This window comes from Protopterus annectens, chromosome 3.part1 (genome assembly GCF_019279795.1).
Source record: "Protopterus annectens isolate FY-2018-M chromosome 3.part1, PAN1.0, whole genome shotgun sequence".
NCBI classification, from domain to species: domain Eukaryota; kingdom Metazoa; phylum Chordata; order Ceratodontiformes; family Protopteridae; genus Protopterus; species Protopterus annectens.
Window position 1 is genome coordinate 1,643,223,881 of NC_056732.1, and position 23,051 is coordinate 1,643,246,931.

Here is a 23,051-nt window from a genome sequence, read left to right on the forward strand (position 1 = left end):
GCTGCAATCCCAGTTTGTACCAGGAAAGGACAATATACTGGCGGACAGCTTAAGCAGGAACATCACGGATGCACACGAATGGATGCTGCACCCAGACATCTTCCATCAGATAACACAGTCATGGGGGAGACCGGACATAGACCTCTTTGCCACCCCACACAATCATCATCTGGAGAAATTCTGCTCAAGGACATACCACCCACAAGCATGGAAAGTGGACGCCCTCTCTTTCAGCTGGAGAACTCTAACAGTGTATGCATTCCCACCTCTTCCATTAATGACCAAGGTCTTACTGAAGATCAGGGCAGAGCAGCCAAGAGTGATTCTGATAGCTCCGGACTGGCCAAGACAGCAGTGGTACCCATTGCTAAAGAGCATGTCAAGGACGAAACCATGGCTTCTTCCACAATGGCCGCTTCTCCTGACACAGCACAATTACAAAACTCTGCATTCCAACCTGAAAACATTACAACTAGCTGCCTGGAAAATACCTTGACTCATCACCAGGATAAGCTATCCAAGAGAGTGAAGGATATCATCATGGAAGCTCGCAGACCTTCCACAAGAAAGGCATATTCAGCTAAATGGAAAAGATTTCAGACCTGGAGCACCTCAAAGGGCCTAGATGCAACAGTTATGAACATGGCACATATCCTGGAATATTTGGCAGAAATGCTCCACAATGGCCTGTCTTACTCTTCCATTAAAATTCATGCTTCAGCAATTTCAGCAGAGTACAATACTGATCCACCTGTCTTCTCTCATCCTCTCCTAAGACAGTTTCTAAGAGGAATTAAAAACATCAATCCTCCAAGGAAACCACCAGTGCTTACTTGGGACCTTAACTTCGTGTTGGAAAAACTCACACTGCCTCCCTTTGAACCAGCAGCATCTGCAGAACTACAGTTCCTTTCTTGGAAGACTGCCTTCCTTCTGGCCATAACCTCAGCAAGAAGAGTATATGAGTTACAGGCCCTTATGGCAGTACAGCCATTTCTTATTTTTCATCAAGACAGAGTCTCATTGAGAACCAATCCTTCATTTATGCCAAAGGTGGTATCTAGGGTCTCATTAAACCAAGCTATTCACCTGCCTACCTTCTTTCCAAATCTACAGAACAAAGGGGAAAAGCTTCTGCACACCCTGGACATACACAGACAGTTGCGCTACTACTTGGACAGAACTAAAAATTACAGAAAAACTGACCAGTTGTTTGTAGCATATGCTGCTGGTGCACAAGGAAAAGCAATTTCAAAACAGACAATTTCAACATGGATAGGGAACTGCATTCGTTTTTCTTACTCCTTTCATGGAAAAACTGTGCCAGCTAACATTAGACCTCATTCGACCAGAGCCACAGCCACCTCCACAGCCTTCTTAAGAGGGGTGGCTACCAAGGACATTTTAGAAGCTGCTACATGGAGCTCCGTGCATACATTTTCCAAGCATTACAACTTACCTTTATATTCCAGATCCAGAGCAGGCTTTGCTACGGCAGTCCTGCAGGGCATTTTAGCAACACCATCCTTTACATAGATCCTCCATCCCCAGATTGGCTATGGTATTCTACCCATATGTGATGACTGCAGATGCATCCTTGAAGGACATAGTACAGTTTTGTACCTACCATAAATGTAGATGTCCGATAGGTATGCATCTGCAGTCAGGTTTACCCTCCCTCCTTCCCCTCTGTGGTATTTCTTGGGTACTTTCCCCTCTCATAGCTAGCTGGGGTTATCTATTATGGTGTATTTGTTTTTATATATATATATATATATGTATATATATGTATATATATATATATATATATATATATATATATATATATATGTATATGTATATATTTCTGTGCATGTTTGGAATTTATTGCATTTCTCCAAATTTAGCCTTCCTTAGAGGGCACCTGGCATCTGGGGCAAGAAAAACTGAGGAAGATGGCATCGGCTGACGTTTTTATACCCCAGGCACTCTGACGTCGGGGAAGGGGCGACATCAGCCGACGCCGGACCCAGACTTTGGAATCCGGCCAACCGAAGGGCTGCCTGAGACAGGACAACCCATATGTGATGACTGCAGATGCATACCTATCGGACATCTACATTTATGGTAGGTACAAAACTGTACTTTTTAATCCACACACCTAAACACTTCATCTTGTCATGCCCACATAAATGTATGTATTGATGAACCAGTTCACATGTGGGTACATGGTTTACTGCTGTAACCTTTGTTTTACCTTCATTAATTTTATATCCTGAAAATCTTGAAACTGTACCAAAATATTCCACAACACCAAAATGTCCTTTTCTGGATTTTTCATATAAAAAGTAATATCAGCTGCAAGTAAAGCTAGCTTTTCTTGTTTTTCATACCAATTATTTCCTTGAATTTGTGAGTCCCTGATTTTCTTTGCTAATGGCTGTAAGTGTAAAAGTTATAAAAAAGGGACACTCCTATCTGGTTCATCTGTTTGGACATGTTTCCATTGCCCTGATCATAGAATCCCAGCTAACTCTATCAAATGCTATCTTTGCATCCATACCCATCAAAAATAGTGGTAGAATCTTCATTGTTCTTTTAATCTTGTCAAATGCTTTCCTCCTTTCCTCAAAACCACATTGATCCATATCTGTCAATTTTGTCAACACCTTTGCATTCTTTTAGCTACTGTGCACATAAACACTTTATAATCATTGTTTAAAATTTAAATGGGTCGATATGAAAACAGGTCTGAAGAGTCTTACCCAGTCTGGGTATTATGGCCTCCACAGCTTTCTTTCTAAGATGCTGGTGCTCCCCCCCCCCCCCACACACACACACTTTTAAAGCAGTGTTAAACAAAACCTCCCAGATCTCTATCACTTTTTCCCCTCCTAATTTCCAAACATTCCCAGGGTGGTCATCTGTTCCTGCAGACTTACCTTTGATTGATTATACTTGAGAGCTAACTCATCTCTTCCTGTTTTAGTTGCTAATTGTTGAGCCTCTTGTTACCCAGATGTGACAATGGCAGTATTGCTATTTGCACCCTCTATTTCATAATATATTTCAGTACTCTTTGCTTTTTGTCTATACCATTAAGGCCATTTGTATTCCATGAAAATATGGACAAAGCAGCCATTATGATAAAAAGCTATTACTCCCATCTGTTATACACGGCAGTTCTTTTGAATGCGTATTTCCAGTATTTGGCCTATGTGCACGCACACAAATATTTAGCAGTTGTTTATTTTCATCTGCATTTGAATCTATATCACAATTTCAAGACTTTCTTTTTCTTCAAACTCGGTACATTTTCTGGACCTCCACCCTTGTTAACTTGGAACAAACGCACAAAACTATGTGCCTTTTCAACATATAAAATTTTACCCCTCTGAATAGGAACAGTCGTCCCAAATTGACAGCTGCAGCCACATGCACCATCTAATCTAAACTTAAGGTTACCCATGCTGAATTGCATGATACAGCCTTTGTTCCTACTTAGACTGGTTGCTCTCTGTTATTTTATCTCTATTCCCCTCCTAGATGTGAAAATCAGCATGCATGCTTTCAATAAGCATTCATTTTTAGAGTTAAATAGTACACTGGCTACCTTTAAATAAACTAAATTGCTCAATGATCTATTAAATGCAATAAAGTATTAAGACTGATGGAGAGGCTTGTACTTTTTATTCTCTTCCCACAGTTCCAAACATTTTCTTGCTGAACTGTTTTTCACTGTACCGTTGAATACTGCATTTCTCTCAGCATTCTTAAGATTAATTGCTTGCAGGTGCAGACAGCTCTCTCCAAGTAAAAGCACTAGCAAAAAAATGCAGATGCATGAGAGAATATTTGTAATTTTCACTCAGAACACAATGCATAGACTTCTGGCTGACTGCCTGCACCTGCAGACTTATTGTGTCCCCCTTGTTCTACTTACTAATGGAAAAAAAGCTAATAACTTTTGCAGGTGTAAGAATGCTGCCATTTCCATGCCTTTCATTATTTTGTCTTGTTTTTCAAGCCTTTTTGCATAAAAAAATATTGGCTACAGCTTAAGTCAAGGGCATTAATCTAGGTGTCAAGCCTTATAAAAACAGGGGAAATTACTATTTTAGTTCTATATATGTCATTATGCTTTTACACCCCAGTCCCACCCCAGTAACTATAACTTGGCTTTTAATCAACTTTGCTTATCTTGTTACAATGTAAAACCTGTACATCTTATAACTAAAAAAATATTTTCTTGCTTTAGCATGTTCAACAGTCATTGATAAGACTCTCCCACCTCACATCTAAATATCCTGATTACATATGATGCAAAACTATTCTGTAATCTAACATGCAATCTACATCATTAAAATCTTTATATAAATTTTAGTAAGAACAAAAATTGTTGTACTTACAATCACTTCATTCCATTCTGTGTCCTTCTAAATATTAATTAAAGTGGGATATATGCTTTACATTTCACTCACACGTTTAACAAAGTAAAAAAATACAGTTTTTCTCAGTCACGTTTTCTTGTAAAGCCATATTTCAGATGTCAATTCCTAATCCAGTGGGGATGATGCTTTATATTTTCTATTTTGTTTACTAATTTCAGTGTTACTGGCCTTTTTCCTGATCATCTTTACCTCCCAACACTAGTCTCTCATTCAAGTCCAAGGTACTCCTGATGGTTTTAGTTAACTCATGTGCTTTTTTTCTGTCTCAAGCCTTTTTATTTGAAGCATTGGAAAAGGTTTCACTGGCAAATACTCTGTGGGATTAATTTCTGTCTGAAGAATGAGAAACAAGAATTCCCTCCTGTGACGCCTGTGCACTGGCCCAGTAATGAAGGAGCCGAAATCCTCACCACTAGCATCAGTTAGGGGCGTCCACATTGGGAGGATAACAAGTACACACACACAGTAAAGTACAATTTCCCTTAAGAGCACACAGAGATCACAGTCAGTCTGGGGCTGGTTTCTCCCTTTCTGTCCAGATCCCCAATAAGACATCCCACTGGCACAGCTATAGGGTTCAGATCTCAGCCAAGAAGTCAAGCCAAAAACTCCAGTACCCTCTCTGTCTAACCAGTGCTTTGTGTCCCTGCCCAAGTAGCTGACACACACACACACACACACACACACACACACACACACACACACACACACTTTTAGATTTGATTTCTATACAACACACAGACACTCCTGGGGAAGGCTGGCACAGGTTCTCCAGCTATGCCCCCATCTGCCCAGACTATACGGTAGTAATCATTGCCACCAACTACTCTTATCAACTATTCTAAATGCCGTTACCAAAAGGGTACCCAGTTCTGCTGTGCATTGTTACTGTTATCCAATTGGTAAGTGTGACTAAGACTTGAAGGCTATTTAGGAGTGGCCTATACAGTGTCACCAAGTACATGCAAGTACTCTAGGGCTTAAATTATTTCTACACAAAACAGCCACAGTTGAAAGATTTATAATATTTAATAGTAAGTAAAAACACAAGGCAATCCTTATTCATTCAACACAGTGACATTGGAGAGAGCAGAAATCACACAAAATACTTTAAAACAACATTGTAGGATAGTCTCACATAAATATAGAAAACAGCTAGACTAATCTGGTTATATTTCTGTCTGTCTCTAAGAGAAATCACTGTACCTAAATAAATATCTTACTTACAGAGCATGCAAATACAGATGAGAAGTGCTGGTAAGTGTCAGATTCAGAACAAAATACAAAATGCCCAGTCTTCCTCTCTGAGAAAGTATTAAATTGATAATGCACATTCCTGCTGAGTTATTTCAGATTACATCATTCTTGACATTTCTACTTAAGCTTCCCAGGCTCACAGAACTTAAAATTTTACATTTCTTTTTGTAATCTCCACCTACCAGGAAGCCACAGCAATAAAAAACACTTTACATGTAAAACCTAGTAATTATCTCTTTCTTAGAACAATAGAAAGAATTTCCTAGCCCAGACATCCTGTCTCCTAGCTTGAGATCAACCAGTCATAAAATGCTTTACTCATCAGGTTTGTTCCAGCAGGGTTCACTGTGATTACATTTTTGAAGCTCAACACATAACGGTTTTCTCTACATTTGTGAAACACAAGCCTATGAATCATATTAATATTTACAATGACATAGAATTTTTTATAATATTCTATCTGGCTGGGCTGGCAGCCCCTCAGTTTATCACACGTCCTGCTTGCTGACTCACTGTTTACTTTGATCCCCCAGGAAAAAATATTCTGAAAACAGTTAGATACAACTTGAATCTCTCACCTGCCTGAAAGTTCTCTGATTGTTGGGATAAACTTGCTTTTCTCCATTTACTCCAATTTTTTATATTTTTTCTTTCTTCCACAGTTTTGTTAGGGTCAACTTGTTCTACTGTTATGATTTTATCTTTACTAATACAGGTCTTGGCTGCTTTTTCATGGCCAGGTTTGGGGCATGCACATGACATGCCCTTTCAATTAACAAATCCTGTTGTGGAACAACAGTCCAGTTGGTTATTTGTACTTTCATAAAATTAATACCGTGTGTTCCTTCCAGTTTTTCTGGTACAGCAGAAAATTTCAGGTTTTCTCTGCACGCACAGTCTTTTTTCTCTGCTATTAAAACAACTCTTCTTGAGAAGCTTTATACTCAGCCAGCCTTTTCTTCATTTCATCCTCTGTTTTTTGCAGTTTTAACATTTCATCTAAGTAGATAATTAAAGTGTCTTCTATTTTTTCATCCTTTAGTTGCTTGAGTTTATATATTCCTTCGGTATTTCATTTATTTTAATTACTTTTGAGTACATTTGATTTATTTTTTCCTCTAAGTTACTGGAAGCCATCTCTTATACCAGAGCTGAAACTTGAACCAATTTTTGCTGAGCAGCTGCAGGAGTTTTCCCAGACAGAATTTTCTCTTCTCCTTTTCTAGTTAATTTTCTCTGTTTCTACAAAATTCTTCTTTGCAGGCATCCAGGCAATGTAGTTAGTAGCTAGTGACTGAATTTTACAACTATTTCATTGGCACTTTTTTCTCGGTCTGGGAGACATAACATCAACCTGTTGACCACTGTGCATCTGTCTTGGAACTCCTCTTTTTTCTGAAACTTTATATAAGCTGAAAGGGGTTTTTAGTGGGAACAGAATGAAATGCCTATTGCACAGAAAATGTGTTGTGATTTTTTCCATTTGGAAATTCTTAAATCTGCAGCTGCTCATCCTGTTTTGCCTTCTTTAGAGATTTTTTTTTTCTCACTGATTTGAGTTTGCCTAATAGCCATCCTCCTGCCTAGGAACTCTGACAGGTTATACAGGGTATCTCAGAAGCATAAAATAATTTTCCAACCCTAAAGTAGATCCAGCTGTAATTTTTCTATATAAAACACCTTTTGCTAAACAGATGAGGGCTGGCAATCCTGTTCCCTCTTATAAACTGTTGACAAGTTTTTCTGCCACTTTATCTTTCAGAATTTTGAACTGTTATGCTAATATGTTAAAATATTTACTTTGATCTTTTGAGAACACACTCATTTTAGCTCTTATGCATCTGAGATGCTCAAGAAGTGTGATGAAAACTGAACACTGATTCTTGCAATTACTCAAAAATGTCAAGCTCCCTTTTAAAAAATAAAAATAAAAAATTCCCTCTCTCCTCAGCTTTCTATTTCAGTAAACAGTTTATGCAACAAGGAGCTGTAAAACAGAGTTTAAAAAGCAATGGCAAAGAGGCTCCAAAAAGAAGGGAGAAAGCCTCTAAAAATAAAGGACAAGCCTCAGAGTCATTGTGACCATTTTCATATTTGGGATCCCCTCCTTCCCAACGTGGTACCTGTCCATATCTCTTAAGGCTTCATCTTCCATTGTGGTACCAAATTGTGGCAGACAAATGGATTTTAAATGTTATTCAGCTGGAGTACAATTGGCATTGGGAATCCATTCCCTTGTTCCAGTGGATTCCTCTTTGCCCTGTAAGCCAAGTGTCATTGATCTGAAGTAGTTCACTTCATTTGCTCTTCAACCTGTAGTATACGGATCCATATCAGATCCGAGACAGCAGCTTCACCAGCATCTAATCCAAGCTCCAAGCTCCTCCCCTTACTCATAATATCCCTCCATCTCCTTCCTTCTCTCAGATCTTTTTGCCGTGGCTTAGCCTAGCATCATGGTTTCGGAGCTCCAGGCATAGTGCTTGTTTCAATAGCGTTTTCTTAGGATTTTTGGGTAAGAGTGAACTTTTTTTTTCTAGTGTTAGGTCAGGGTCTCCCTTTCCTTTACCTCCCCTTCCTCGCATTGCGTCGTTAAAAATAAAAAAAAAAAAAAAAAAAGGTTTAGTTAGTGGTGTGTGTGTGTGTGTGTGTGTGTGTGTGTGTGTGTGTGTGTGTGTGTGTGTGTGTGTGTGTGTGTGTGTGTGTGTGTGTGTGTGTGTGTGTGTGTGTGTGTGTGTGTGTGTGTCTGTGTGTGTGTGTGTGTGTGTGTATTTGGGTCTGCGAAAACCGTTGGTTTGTTTTTGAACATGGCTGAGCAGAATAAACCTGTGTTTAAGAAGTGCTCAGAATGTGGCCACAAGCTGTCCCCTGCGGATGACCACACTCTGTGCATGGTATGCTTAGGAGTCCCTCATCTCTCTACTGACTGTTCTTTTTGCACGGGTTTTAACCCACTGTCCTTGAAAGATCACAAGGCCAAACTTGTGATGAGGTGACTTCTTTCTGCTTCCTAGGAAGTTGTCCCTGCAACTACTGCAGTCACAGCAGTGACTGCTTCTGCTTCATCCACCTCTTCCTCCTCCCAGGCCAGGACTCATTCTCCTGCTCAGAGGCCTGTGGAATGGGAACTATTAAAAAAGGACAATGACAAAGCAAGGAAAAGCTCCCTGGACCGATCGGGTCTGTCAGGTCCTCCACTGAAACTTCAGGCTATTTCTAGGCCTAGTACTCTCCGGCTCCAGTCGGCAAGGTTCTCTCCGGAGCTGGAGGAGACTAGACCTTCTTCCATGGTATCAGTGCACTGACCTTCGAGATCGGCATCAGTTGCTTCTTCATCGCGCTCCACTAGAAGTTTAAGTGAAGTGGAGATGAATAAAATGATGAGAATATTTATTCACACCCAGATCCAGATGAATCTTGCCAGCCCCCTCTACCTCTGGAGTGGTGAGCTCGCTTCATTTTTTCACCCCTGTATCGGAGTTTTAGGATCCGAGAGGTCTTGGAGTCGGCGCAGATGGTACCGTGTACCTCGATGCTGGCCATTGCCTTGAGCACATTGGATCTGACTAGTTCTGACCTGAGCACCTCTTGGAGCCATAGTCTGGGTGTCAGACCTGAGGTGGGGTTCCCATTGGCTCCAGCTGTCAGGTCATGGTCCCCCCTTTGGCGTCTCGGTGCCTGTGGCCTCAGCTCCGATTCCCCCATTGGGTTCAGGGAGTGCAGCTTCCTTACTGGTGGCCCAGGAGGCTTGTTCTCCTTCGGCATTCGATGTGATGGAAAGAGTATTCTCGAGTGGGTCAAGACCCCTATTTCCTCAGATTCCGCCCCAGCTCCCTTGGCTCTGGATGCGACCTCGACCATTTTGTCCACTCAGAGGCAGCCCATGCCTGATGCGTCCCAGCTGGTTCCCCTTGCAGAACAACAGACAGTTTGCGAGTCCACTCTGGACAATCCCACGGAAGAGGCTCCTCACAAATGGACATGCAAAAGGAGGCACCTGGTCTCTTCTCCAGAGTCCCTCACTGAGGACACCGACTTGGAGGAAGGGGAAGGCTCCCCCGATCACCCTCCGATGATGTCATGGAAATCCTGTGCCAACCGGAGGGGGGGGGTCGACGAGTCGTTGTTTCTGGAGGCCTAGGCACAGGCCCATCTACTCCTTGGGTGTCCCCTCCCGCGGATCCATTGGTGGACCTTATCTCCACCTGGGAATGGCAGGAACTGGACACCATTGACCCTATTCCGAAGTGCCCAGACAAGATCCTAAACCCCCCTTCAGATAGACCTAGTCAAAGGGTCCTCTGTAGACGCTATAGTGGTAGCAGCTGCCACTAAGAAAGAACTAGTTCAAGAAAGTTCTACAGTCCATCACCCCGACCGAGAGTCCAGGACGATGGATTGCCTAGGGAAGCCGGGTGTATGCTTCATCCACCTTTTCCATAAGGATGCTGAATTATTTGGCACACGTTACCCGACTGCAGAGCGACCTTGTCAAAGAGCTAGCTGAGTCGTCCCTGGAGTCCATGTCGCCAGAGGATAAGCCCACATTCTCCATGTGGATGATCTCTCTAAAAGCAGTATCTGACATGTCCATGCACCTCCTTTTGCATGCCACAGAAGGAGCAGCAAGGGCAGCCGGATCTGGCACTGCCATGAGGCGTCACACTTTGCTCAGGCTGTGCCAGTTCACGGAGCCCTTTAAGGCATCATTTGCGAATGCCCCTTATGATGGTTCTTCCTTGTTTGGGAAGACCATTTATGAGATGGTTCAGAGTGAAAAGGACGGGAAGACATTGTCTCCCGTCGGGATCCGCTTCTCTAACCCTCAAAGATCCTTCTCCAGGAATCAGCGAAGGCAAAAGAAGATGTGGTTCTGGACATCTCAGTATTCCCAGGATGCTCAGGACTCATCTTCCCCCAGAGGCAGAGGAGGTTTTGATAGATGCTGGCCCAGAGATGGGTTCTGAGGAACATGGGGTCTCTAGAACCGTTCTCAGACAGGCCCATGCAGCAGCCCTGAGGAGTTGCCCAACTGCTGTGCTCTGGAGGCAGTCTGGGGCCATCTTTCGTTGCACCTAACAGCATGGAAGTTCATGTCAATAGACCATTGGATGCTTCAGACCATATCCAGAGGGTATTCTATCCCCTTTGTGGAATCTCCTCTTCCACCAAAACACCTTCCAGATGTACCACCCATGCAAAGTGAGGTAGCAGCACTCGAAATAGACAAGCTGCTAAAGAAATGAGTCATCCAACCTGTTCCCCACGACCAGTCCAGATCGGGCATCTACTCCAGGTTCTTTTTTTGGTGCCAAAAAAGACAGGAACCTAAGACCTACTCTAGATCTTTCCACCCTCAACCTGTCAGTTGCCAAAGAGAAGTTTCAGATGGTCACATTGCAGTCCATCCTGCCTTACCTGCAGGAGAAAGACTGGATGTGCTCGATAGATCTCCAGAACGCATACTACCATATAAATATTCACAGACACTCCAGGAGGTTCCTCTGCTTCTGGCTAGGGGCCAATCATTATCAGTATCGAGCCCTACCCTTCGCTCTCACCGCAGCCCCCAGGGTGTTCAAACTCGTGGCAGTTGTAACGGCTCACATGAGGCTTCAGGAAATACAGGTCTTCCTGTACCTGGATGATTGGCTCCTTGTTGCTCCCACCAAGCGTCTACTTTGTCAAGCCAGAGACTACTTTTTGAAGCTGACTGGCCACCTGGGAATCACTATCAACGCAGCAAAATCTTCTGATCCCAGTCCAGGTTGTAGAGTAAATTGGAGCAAGGATAGACACTTTGCAAATGAAGGTTTTTCTAACCCCAGAGAGATTTCGGTGCTTATGACTCCATGTGTCCTTGATCATTCACTCACACCTCCCATCCGTAGATATGGTACTATGAGCTCTTGGTTCCATGGCAGCCACAATTACCCTTCTTCTTTTTGCTAATCTGCATATCCGGGTTCTACAGTAGACATTAGCGGTCCAGTGGTCATGGTTAGATCTGCCATTGATGCATCCACTACACCTCAGCAGGGCTGGCAGGGAGTCCCTCCTCTGGTGGATGAACTCCTCGGAACTGGCCGAGGGACGTCCATTTATTGCAGCCCCTCCCCAAACCACAGACGCCTCCCAACTAGGGTGTGGGGGGCATTGATCGGGAAGGACAGTCCAAGGCACATGGTCCCTGAACGAGACCAAGTTGCATGTCAACGTCCTAGAGATGAGGGTGGTCCTTTTAGCATTGCAGGCCCTTCATGCCTTTCTACCTCTGGGAACTATTGCAATTCAGTTAGACAACATGTCAGTAGTCTGGTACATCAGCAAGCAGGGAGGAACCAGATCTTATTCCCTTTGTCGCAAGGCCATGAGAGTGTGGAAATGGGCAATCTCCACCAGCCGGTTTCTGCTAGCAGTGCACATTCCAGGATGGTCCAACATATACTGGTAGGCAAGCTGAGCAGGACTATTCTGTTGCCTTACGAGTGGTCTCTGAATCCTTCGGTAGCGGAGCAGATCTTTCTCGAGTGGGGTCTAGCTGCGATCTCTTTGCATGTCCTTCCAACGCGAAGTGCAGCAAGTTCTTCGCTCTAAACCCCCCATAGGGAGAGTCCCCCAGGGATGCTCTAGTTCATGTTTGGCCACCCGGTCTTCTCTGTGCTTACCCCCCGTTACCTCTTATTTTGAAATTCCTCCAGAAGGCTCGCAGGCTGGGGAGCAAAGTGATCCTCATTGCCCCATTTGGGCCTCGCCAAGTATGGTTTCTCTTCTTCTGGTCTCATCTTCGAGCTCCTCCATGGATCTTAGATCCGAATCTGAATCTCATCTCTCACCCCTCGGGGGTTTCCCATCCAAATTGTCTACTAGGAAGCTTTATCACAGTAAATGGAAGCATTTTTCCATCTGGGCTTTTCAAAGGGATCTGGACCCTTTCACAGCTCCCGTCCCAGCAGTGTTGGAATTCTTGGCATATATTTTTCATCAAGGTGCTAGCTATTCTCCTGTGAAAGTTCAATTGGCTGCCATTTCCAACTTTCATTTTGGGGAGAACATGGTTTCTTTAGCATCCTCTAAACTTTGTAAAACTTTTATTAAGGGTACCTTTCTTTTAAGACTCCCGGTAAAGGATCCTACCCCTCCTTGGGGCCTGACTTTGGTTTTCAGGCTCTGGTTGCTCCTCCCATTGAACAGGCTGTGTCAGTAGACCTAAAATTTTTGTCTTGGAAAACTGCCTTCCTAGTAGCTATCACCTCGGCTAGGAGGGTTTCAGAACTTCAAGCGTTGTCTATCAAAGCTCCATATATGGTCTTCCATAAGGACAGGGTGTCACTTTGTTCCAGTCCATCCTTTCTCCTCAATTTGGCTTCTGAAACTAATATCAACCAGACGATTAATTTACTTGTATGCTTCCCAAATTTCCAGAACAGGGGTGAATATACATTGCACTTATTAGACGTACATAGACAACTGAGATTTTACTTACACAGAACTAAGATCTTTTGCAAGTCTGACCAGTTATTTTTGTCGTACTCTAAACCCTTCCTGGGCAAACCAATCTCCAAGGTAACTTTGGCTCGATGGATCTCTCATTGTATCCTTCAGGTATACAAAGACAAGGGTATGTCACCTCTGGGTCAAGTAAAAGCACATTCTACCAGATCCATGGCTACCTGGGCAGCTTTTTGGTCCAGGGTGTGTCTGGATGATATTTGTTCTGCATCTACTTGGTTCTTGTCTCATACCTTCATTTCTCACTATAAACTGGACATGATATCTAGAGGGAGAGCATCCTTTGGATCTGCGGTGCTCCAGAATATTCTTCCATGAGGGCCACCCAGGTGTTTAGTAGCTGGGGACTCTGTCCCACAGGTTGAAGAGCAAATGAAGTAAACTACTTCAGATAAAGAAGTTATGTACTCACCATAACGTTCCATCTGAGCAGTTGTACTTCATTTGTCTTTAACTGCCCCTCCCTCCTTTGCCCTGACATTTATCATTGTTTATTACTCTGGTAGGTGAAAGAGAGTGCCTCTGCGGCTCTCCTGTTCATACTTGTTAGGTTTGTATATAACCTGATGTTCATCGTGTTTCACTGTTGCAGTCATTACAATTGGGTTAGGTTGATGGTGCAAACATAATCTGAGGGAAGGAAGGAGATGGAACGGTTTTATGGGTAAGGGGAGGAGCTTGGAAATCAGATGCTGGTGAAGCTGCTTTCTCGGATCCATGTACAGATTGAAGACAAATGAAGTACAGCTACTCAGATGGAACGTTATGGTGAGTACATAACTTCTTTTTTTTTCTCCCATTCTCCAGTAGATAGGTGCTCAGGGAGTAACAAAACCAGCATCCATATGTCAGGTTGGCAAAGACTTTTCAAGGATTTTTGGTGCCAAAGTAGGAAGAATACTGGAGGCATTTGTTGGACCTTTCCTTTCTAAATCCTTTTTGTCAAGATTCAAAAGTTCAAAATCCTGTCCCTTCATTTTCTGTTATCACAGCTCCTTCTTTGTATCTTGGGTAACACTAGATGTGAGGGATGCATATCATTACATTCTCTTTCCAGTTGCCAAACTGCCCAGACAAAGTTTTTTTTTTAAGATTTTAAGTGTCTCGCTTACATTATCAGTTATCTGTCTTCCCCTTTGAACTTTCCATTGTACTAGGGATATTCATGACATGTATTGTTCCAGCAATTACTAATTGCAGACTTCAAGTCATTCACATCCTTACACATTTGGACAATTGTCTTATCTTTGCAGACTATTTCTCAAGTTGTCAAGAGTCTTTAGCAACTTTTCAGAATCTCCTACTCTGTCTGTGTTTTCAAATCAACTTACAAAGTCTTCTCTCATACTTTTTCATAGAACTGTATTCCTGGGATGTTTGATAGATTCTGTTCTGGGAAGAGCCTTTCTTCCTCCAGACAAATTAGAGATGCTGCAACAATTCTTCCTGAGTTTGTCCACTCAAAACCGGGAAGCTGCTAACTAATTTCTCAAGACATTGGGGTACACTGCATTGATGATTCTCATGCTTTCCCCTGGTCAGACTTCAGATAGAAAAGTTCTGTGGTACTTTGGATTATTGTAGATTCAACATCTTCACCCTTTAAGAAAGGATATTCTCTGATGGATAGAACAGATCTCTTGCCATTCAGGTCTCCCATTCTGCCTTCCAACCACTCTCTCAAGTCTGTCACAGTAGATAATTTAAACCTGGTGTGGGGAGTGGTCTCCAAAGAAGTGCAAGGGGTGTGAGACCCTCAAGACTGACAGAAGCACATAAATTTCAGAAAGATGCTGGCAGTGATCAATGCTTTGAAAGCCTCACGTCATCTGTAGTCCCCATGACCTCTGCAAGTTTACACAGACAACACCACAGTGATGTTGTGCACAAACAGGGGCATTTCAGATTGTGCTTTTTTTGCACATTTACTTTGATAACATGGGAGACAGCTACTCAACTCAGCTTGACTCTGAAGGCGTCATACATTCTGTCAGAGCAAAAATTGATGATAGAGAAGCTAAGCACATCAAAGACAGGCCACCACAAATGAAAAGTTCATTCTGGGGTCTTCCAAGAACTGAACCAACTGAGGGGAATACCTGAAGATCTTTTTGCCTCCTGTCAGATCAGGCAACTAAAGAAATTCTGTCCCAAGACTCCTTGCAAACAAGTTTGAAAGTCATGTGCCTTTTTATTCCCATGTACACGAATGTTCTTGTAAGCTCTTCAACTCTCTTTGCTGATATCCACGCTTCTTCTAAAGATCCAAGACTCACTGTACTTGTAGTGGTGACTCATTTTTGGGCCAGGCAATAGTGGCTCTCCCTTCTTTTCAGTCTGGTCAGGGGTAGCTACCACATGCTCCCCCACTGACTGGCTTTACTAACACAAGACAAGAGTTGTTTTTTACATCCCAGCCTGAAAAGTCTTTTGCTTACTGAATGAATGTTGATATATATATATTTTTTCTAAGGATGTACAGCAGGAATTAAAGGAGAAAGAAAAAAAAAATGCTACTATAAAATTATATAAATGCAAGAAGAAAATATTTTCTAATTGGTGCCAATCCAAGGACCAGGACCCTCATTAGGCCTGGCTACTTCTTGTTCTTGAGTATTTGTGTGAGTTACTGTCTTCTGACCTTTCTTATTCCTCTGTCAAGGTTAATTTGTGGTCATTTCTGCTTGTCTGACCTTAGACCCCCTCCAACCATTCTTTAGTTAAATGATTTTGGGGTGATACATAGCTGTCTATCTAGGAAACCAGTGGCTCCTCCTTTAGGATCTTAACTTTGTGCTTGAAAAGCTTACTCTTTTTTTTCCATTTGAATAAAGTCATCGGGTTGATTTTGAGTATCTTAACATGGAAGGCCATTTTACTCATTGCACAGACTTCTGCTAGGATAGTATCTATCGTGAGTTACAAGCACTTATGGTGAGTCAGCCTTACCTCATTTTTCATAAGAACATGGTTCCCTTGAGAATTAGCCCATTTATGCCATAAGTGATCTCAGAATTTACCTTGAGCCAAACTGTTAATCTTTCTCTGTCTTCTTTTCCAAACCGAAGAACAAGGGAGAAAAGATTCTTCACACTCTAGATGCCCACAGGCATCTCGGGTATTACCTAGACAAAAGTCAAGTGTTCAGAAGAGCTGATCAGCTGTTTGTCTACAATGAAGACAAGAAGAAAGGGCAAACAGTGTAAAGGGAGACTATTTACCTGCGTTGCCTCATGCTATTGCCTTTTGTTATACTAATAATGCATCCAGGCAAACTTGGATGGCTTGTGGCTTACCAAGTTCGTTGACAGTTGCAAATTGGGATTAATCACAGAGTCCCCCAATGATGTTAATGTACTGCAGACAAGGTTAACGCAGACAAATTATTGGTGCTAGAGCCACAGATTAAAGCTAAATGCAACAAACTGCATTATTATTATTATTCTCTGTGGGAAAGCTGATATCCCTGCTAATTACATTGTAAACAGCACCCCCTAAGTGTAGACCCAGTGGTACATGATCTGGGTACTCAGGTTGATAGCAATCTGAACTTTGACGACCACGTATTCACAGTAGTAAGGAAGTCCTTCTATGTGGCACATCTTATAAGTAAAGGCATCACATCTAGGTCTAAAGATGTTATAATTCCATTATACTCTGCCCTCATCAGACTAGTTATTGAGTACAATGCTCCCTTTTGTATGTACCTCACCAGACACCTGCAACAGTTGGAGACACCACGGAGGTTTCTCACCAAGAAATTACACTGTACATAAAACAAGTATATAGCCTCTGACATGAACAGGTCGTGCTGAAAATATAAGTACTTCTCCCAGAGACTGCCACTTCTCTGTAACAAGCTTCCAGTTTATGTGAAACAGAGCCCCTCCCTGATGCTCTTCAAACGCAACCTGGATCAATGGATGGATGACCGCAGATTCACTCCTGTGGTGGTGCTCATGTCCCTCCTGGACAGAGGAGGACGGTATTAACTACTATACACTCTTACCTCTGCAAACTTCACTCACCGAACCACCGACAATTGGGTAACTTGGGATAAAAATGGTTAGGCTTACAAGGCTCTTGGGCTGTTGGCCTAGTAACCTTATGTAAAGCTATGAAGCCACTTTTAGTTTCAGGACCCGTTTCTCAAGGGCTTTGGCATCTTCTGCAGATGTTTGTTAAGCAATGGACTCTAGAAGTGTCTTAGAGGCAACTTAGTCCACTGCACATGTTTTTACAAAACACTACAACCTGAATCCTTTCCCAGATCCAGAAAAGGCTTTGCTAGGACCATTCTCTAGGGCTTTCTGGATACTTCATTTATTTTTGGTTGTTCTCGTCATTGTTTCTAAACTATTGTAATCTACCCAAATAGCTTAGTTTACTGCATCAGTGATCTAAATGCTGAAAATAATACTATTAAAATAGTACTATACCTAAATGTGTTACTTTTTTACTTATTTGTACCTGTAGTTGCTAATATTTTGCTTATGTGGAGCTTTTCTCCCCGGGCCTCTACTGAAAATGGACATATATCCAGTTAGACTAGCCCGGTCAACAAATGTAAAATAAAATAAATAAATAAATGTAGTACAATTGTGCAAATATGCCTACTATAACAGTATATGTTCTAATAGATCACTGCTGCAGTAGCCAGTCCTCCCTCCAGGCCCCTTATTTTGATTGTTCTTTTTTTTTTTTTTTTTTTTTTTTACTTTTGTATTGCCAGAATGTGGATGCATATACCCCTATGTATATAGTTTACTGCAGAACTTATTTTTTAGCATTATCCTTTCAAGGCTCTTGGCTGTTCTGTTTCTAGCCAAAAAAGCTCTGAATTGGTGCTTTGCCTTTTATATTGATCTCCCCCGAGCACCTGACATTTTAGACCTTGAGGAAGGTGCACTAAAACTTTGAATGCTGGGCATTCACAGGAGGTGGGACCCAATTAGCTTAGGCTGTTGCAACAGTGATCTGTTAGAACATCTACTGTTATGATAACTTTATTTACACTATAGTACTATCTTTGAAACATGGGGAGGGAGGATACATTGATATTCATACTTATATACTGGATTTTTAATTTTGGTGGACTGGGAGAGAACGTAAAGGGACAGATGGAATTATGTACATAATGACATTTCAGCGGTGGGATGATTTTGATCAGAATGGCAGTCATTGTGAGGACTGTTGGAAAATGGAGATAGACATCAGAGCATGAGTTCTTACTGCATTCCTGTACGGCCAAAGTATGCATTCAATAGTCCACTATTTGGATGTGTGTTTCTCGTAATTTTATGTTTTGCTGAAGGTCAGATTTATGGATTTTTAAGCTGCGCATTTATGTTGAAGTAATACATATGACAACCCATATGCCATTACAGGTAGCTTATTCTGAACACACATTTGTTAGAATTACTTACTTAAATTTTGCATTTGATCGAATGCATGCTGCATTGAAGTTAGCATGAATATAATGAATGATTCCTTTACTAGCTTCAGGAATTTGAGACAGCAATCAAACAGAGAGATGGCATTATCACCCAACTGACGTCAAACCTACAGCAGTCTAGAAGAGAAAAAGATGAAATTATGAAGGAATTCTTGGAGTTAACAGAACAGAGTCAGAAACTACAGATACAATTTCAACAGGTATGGAGTCTATTGCATGCATTTTTTTAAATTCCTGTAGTAAACTCACACAATTTTAATAAAGACATGGGTACAGAGAAAGCTACAGAAAAAGAAAGCAATTGTTTTCCTATGTCATACACACATCTTTTTTTAACTCGTCATTCACACCAGCAATACATACATTTCTCAAGTCCTGCCTCTACTTAAGTCTCACTTCTTCTTGCATGCGTCATTCCCACAAATTCCATTTGTTTCTGTATAATTTGTTCCTTCTGTTTTCTTAAGATCTCCTATGACACCAGGGAAATACTGCCAGTCCAGCTATCTGGAATTTTGTAAATAATTATATGTCGCTTCAAATTATTAATATGTTTATATAGAAAAGTGACAAAAGTAACCGGCTATCTGGAATTTTGTAAATAGTCATATGTCATTTGTGAATATTAATATGATTCATAAGCTTGTCTTACAAACGTAAGAGAACTGTATGTTATATGTATATTAAACTACTGGTGTAGAAGTGTGTGTTTAACTGTATGTTATGTACTGAGCTTCAAGAATGTAACCACAGTATACCCTACTGGAAAGAACAGAAATGTATATAAACTATATACCTATGCAAATGTATGTTTTAATAGTAGATGCTGGAACATACAGAGTTAACTTGCAAACCCTCAAGAAAATAGGTTGAAATTGTTTTATGATCGTGTTATCTCTCAGTTTCAGCAAGGAGACAGGATGTCTAAAACTAGAAGTTTTTCTACTGTCTTGAAATAGAAATAATTACTAGGTTTAAAATGTAAAAGTGTTTAATTGCTTTACAACTTCCAGTTCTGAGCAAACATCTGAGAGATGTGAAATTCTCGCACAGAGATGCTAAAAGTTTAAGTTTCTGTTAGCCTGGGAACTGAAGGCAGGTGACAAAGAGTGATATCATCCGAGCTGACCCAGCAGTAATGTTTGATAGTAAGAACTCTCAGAGACAGATTTTGCATTTTGTTTTTTGTTTTTGACCTGGAAACATCCATCTTCAGCACTTCTGCCTTGCTCTGTAAGTAAGTCTAGGGTACAGTAATTTCTTTTAGATATAGTTAGGAATATAGTAAAGATTAGTTTAGATGTTTTCTGTATTTATTTGAGACTGCCCTGCAATGTTTTAAAATATTTCCTGTGATTCTGGACTCTGTAGTCACTGTGTTGAGTTATTGAATATTGTTTTGTTCATTTATTATTTATTATTAAATAATTTTAAAGGTATCTTTGTGGCTGATATTTGTTTAGAGATATTTAAGCTCTTAGAGTACTTGCATATGTATTTGGTGACACCGTACAGACCACTCCTAAATAGCCTTGGTCTTGGTCACACTTACCATTTGGATAATAGTAACATCAGACATTAGTATTGGTCACCCTTTGGGAAGGGCCTTATAACTTATTAAGGCCTTGCTAAGTGTATGCTGATAAAGGGCTGGTTGGTGGCAGAAATAAGCACCTTTTAGTCTGGGCAGAAGGGGGCATAGGTAGTAAACCTGTGCCAGCCTTTCCCAGAAGTGTGTGTGTGTTTGTATATAAATCAGATCTCAAAGTGTGTGTGTCAGATACTTGGGCAGGGACACAAAGCACTGGTTGGACAGAGAGGGTGCTGGAGGTTTTGGCTTGACCACTCAGCTGATATCGTAACCCTATAGCGGTGCCAGTGGGGAGTCTTGGAGAGAGAGGGAGAAACCAGCCCCAGACTGACTGTGATCTCTGTGTGCTTTTAAGGGAAATTGTACTTTACTATGTGTGTACTTGTTGCTCTCCCATTGTGCACGTCCCTCACTGGTGCTAGTGGTGAAGATTGAGGCTCCTTGATTACTGGGCCAGTGCAGGGGCGTCACACCCACATCCAGTTATTTTATCTCCTTTACATTATTCAGTACTTCAGTTGTGGTTGGTTTAGATTTTGATTTCCATTTTTTTTTTCGTGATTGCATTTTTAGCAGCCACTAGCATTACACTTAGCAAGGCCTTAATATGTCTTGGCAACACAGATCCTGTATCCCAGTTCAAAAGAAAAATGCCCTTGGTTACAATAATTTGCTACACCAGCATTTCTGACAGAGTAATCTTGAGAATGTTTAAAATCTGTTAACTTGTCAAATTCCCCAAAAATGTGTTCTCATTTACCTTTCTCTTTCCTATCTCACCTTCAGCAATTGTTATCTACCCAAGAAAAAAAAATCTCTGAAATTTGCTTTAGTGTATAATATACCTATACAAACACTTCTATGCAAAAACTGTAAACCTTCTGGACTTTGTTGCATACTTCAGAGCCATACAAATGTATTTCCATTCTGTTCTCCTAGTCTTTTCTAACATCGTTTGATTAATTCTTAATAGTTGTCATTCAGTGTTTTATATTCCCTATTAATTGCCCATTTTTAACAGCATTTTCTGTTCTAGGCTCGACTAAAAACTTTACCAGAACAAGTGTTTCACTTAGGATTCCCCTAACTCTTATTCCTTTGCCTATACGCTGATATCAATCCTTGGTAGGGAAGGCAGTCTCTAACCTGAAGTCCAAACGTCCACTTAGGCTCATCATACTCTGTTACCCTTCTCCTCATAGTTATTTGTTTCCAATGCTTTGGTTCCTTTATTTTTTCTCCCAACAGAATCTAAGCTCCCTCTTGCCTATTTTCAGTTCCCCTACTTGCTGTCACCCCCATTGGTAAAATCTCCTTTCTCCATTCTCCAGTTGGCTTAGTTCTTAGAATGTTTTCTGCTACTTTATCATTTTTACATTCTGTATGGTTGTAGCTCTCTTCAAGAGTCTGTGTCCAGATTCCTGCTTTCTCCTTGTTTTGTGAACTTCGCCACTGTTTCGTCGTCATTTCTTTCCATGCTGATTTATCAACTTGTGTTTGTGCTATGTATTGAAGCCTTAACAGCACAGCAATAAAACATCCCTTTAAATCCGATAGTCCTTACCCACCTTGTTCTGTGGGGAGAAACAGTTTATCCCACTTAACTCTTCCCCTCCCTAATAAATTCATTCAGCCCTTTATCGCTTGTGGTCCACAGCTTCTCCTCCAGTTGATAAAAAAATATTCTTGACTTGTGTATAAAACTAAAAAGATCAGAAACATTTTTTACTGCTTGTATCTTACTAAACATATCAATAATCAAGAGCCGCTAACTTCTCAGTTTTTGTATTACCTTTTGTTTAGTCTCTTCCCACACATTTTTAGCTGTTGTGGTGAAATCCTTTTTAATCCTTACTCCTGAATGTGTCATCTTGGCCCTGTAGATAGGAGTATTGCTGAACCACTTCGTGTGTGGGTACGTAGTTTACTGCTATAGCCTTTGTTTTATATTCATTTATTTTATATCTTGAAAAGACTTGAAACTATCAAAATGTTCCACAGCACTGAAATGTCCTTTTCTGGATTTATCAGGTTCAATGTAATATTGTAATATCATATGCAAATAAAATTAACTTTTCATGAATGTTGTACTAGTTATGTCCTTGAATTTGCCCTTTATTTTCTTAGCCAATGGGTCTAATTATAGAGGAAATAAATGTGAAAGCTCAAGCTTGTTGGAGAGGACCCCACCTTAATTCTTGCCTCTGACCCTTCATATATTCACCTAATTAGTCCTATTATTGTATCAGAGAATGCAAATGCTACCATTGTGCTACTCATAAAAATCCCAGAAGATTCTTCTGAATGCCTTCTCTGTATCAGGATCCACAAAACATTAGCAGCAATTTCTTACACTCTGCTACCCTCTCAATCATTATTGTTCTTTTAATGTTGTCAGATGTTTGCTTCCCATACATAAATCCACATTGATCCATACATTTCAGTTTTGGCAACACCCTTGTCATTCTGTTAGCTAGTGTAGATGTAAATATTTTATAATCATGGTTTAAAATTTGAAATCGGTGTATATGAAGCTGTGTCTGATAGGTATTTACCATATTTGGGTCACTTTTATGCATTTTGATCTTGAGATAAATTTTACAGACGCAGCAGATTTGCCATATGATTGCTTTCCTTTGTCTTGTTAAAAAATGACACGTTTTCAAATGGCATGTCATTTTTTGACTGCATAATTTTGTTCATTCTCGCAAAGCTACCTTAATTTCTTTTGGTGATGTAAACATAGCTTCAGTATCACCGTTTGTTTTAATAAAATAATGAAAGAAAATCACAAAAGAGGAGGAGT

General features: G+C 41.0%; 1 protein-coding gene across 4 annotated transcripts in view; it reads left to right on the forward strand.

The window, feature by feature from the left end:
* Nucleotides 1-23,051, forward strand: part of AKAP9 (A-kinase anchoring protein 9) — a 3,155,794-nt gene that overhangs the window by 709,643 nt on the left and 2,423,100 nt on the right. For all 4 annotated transcript variants that reach the window (XM_044067665.1, XM_044067666.1, XM_044067667.1 and 1 more), the window contains one exon: nt 18,699-18,854. In XM_044067665.1, the coding sequence (XP_043923600.1) occupies nt 18,699-18,854 (156 nt within the window). The remainder of the gene's footprint in view (nt 1-18,698; nt 18,855-23,051) is intronic.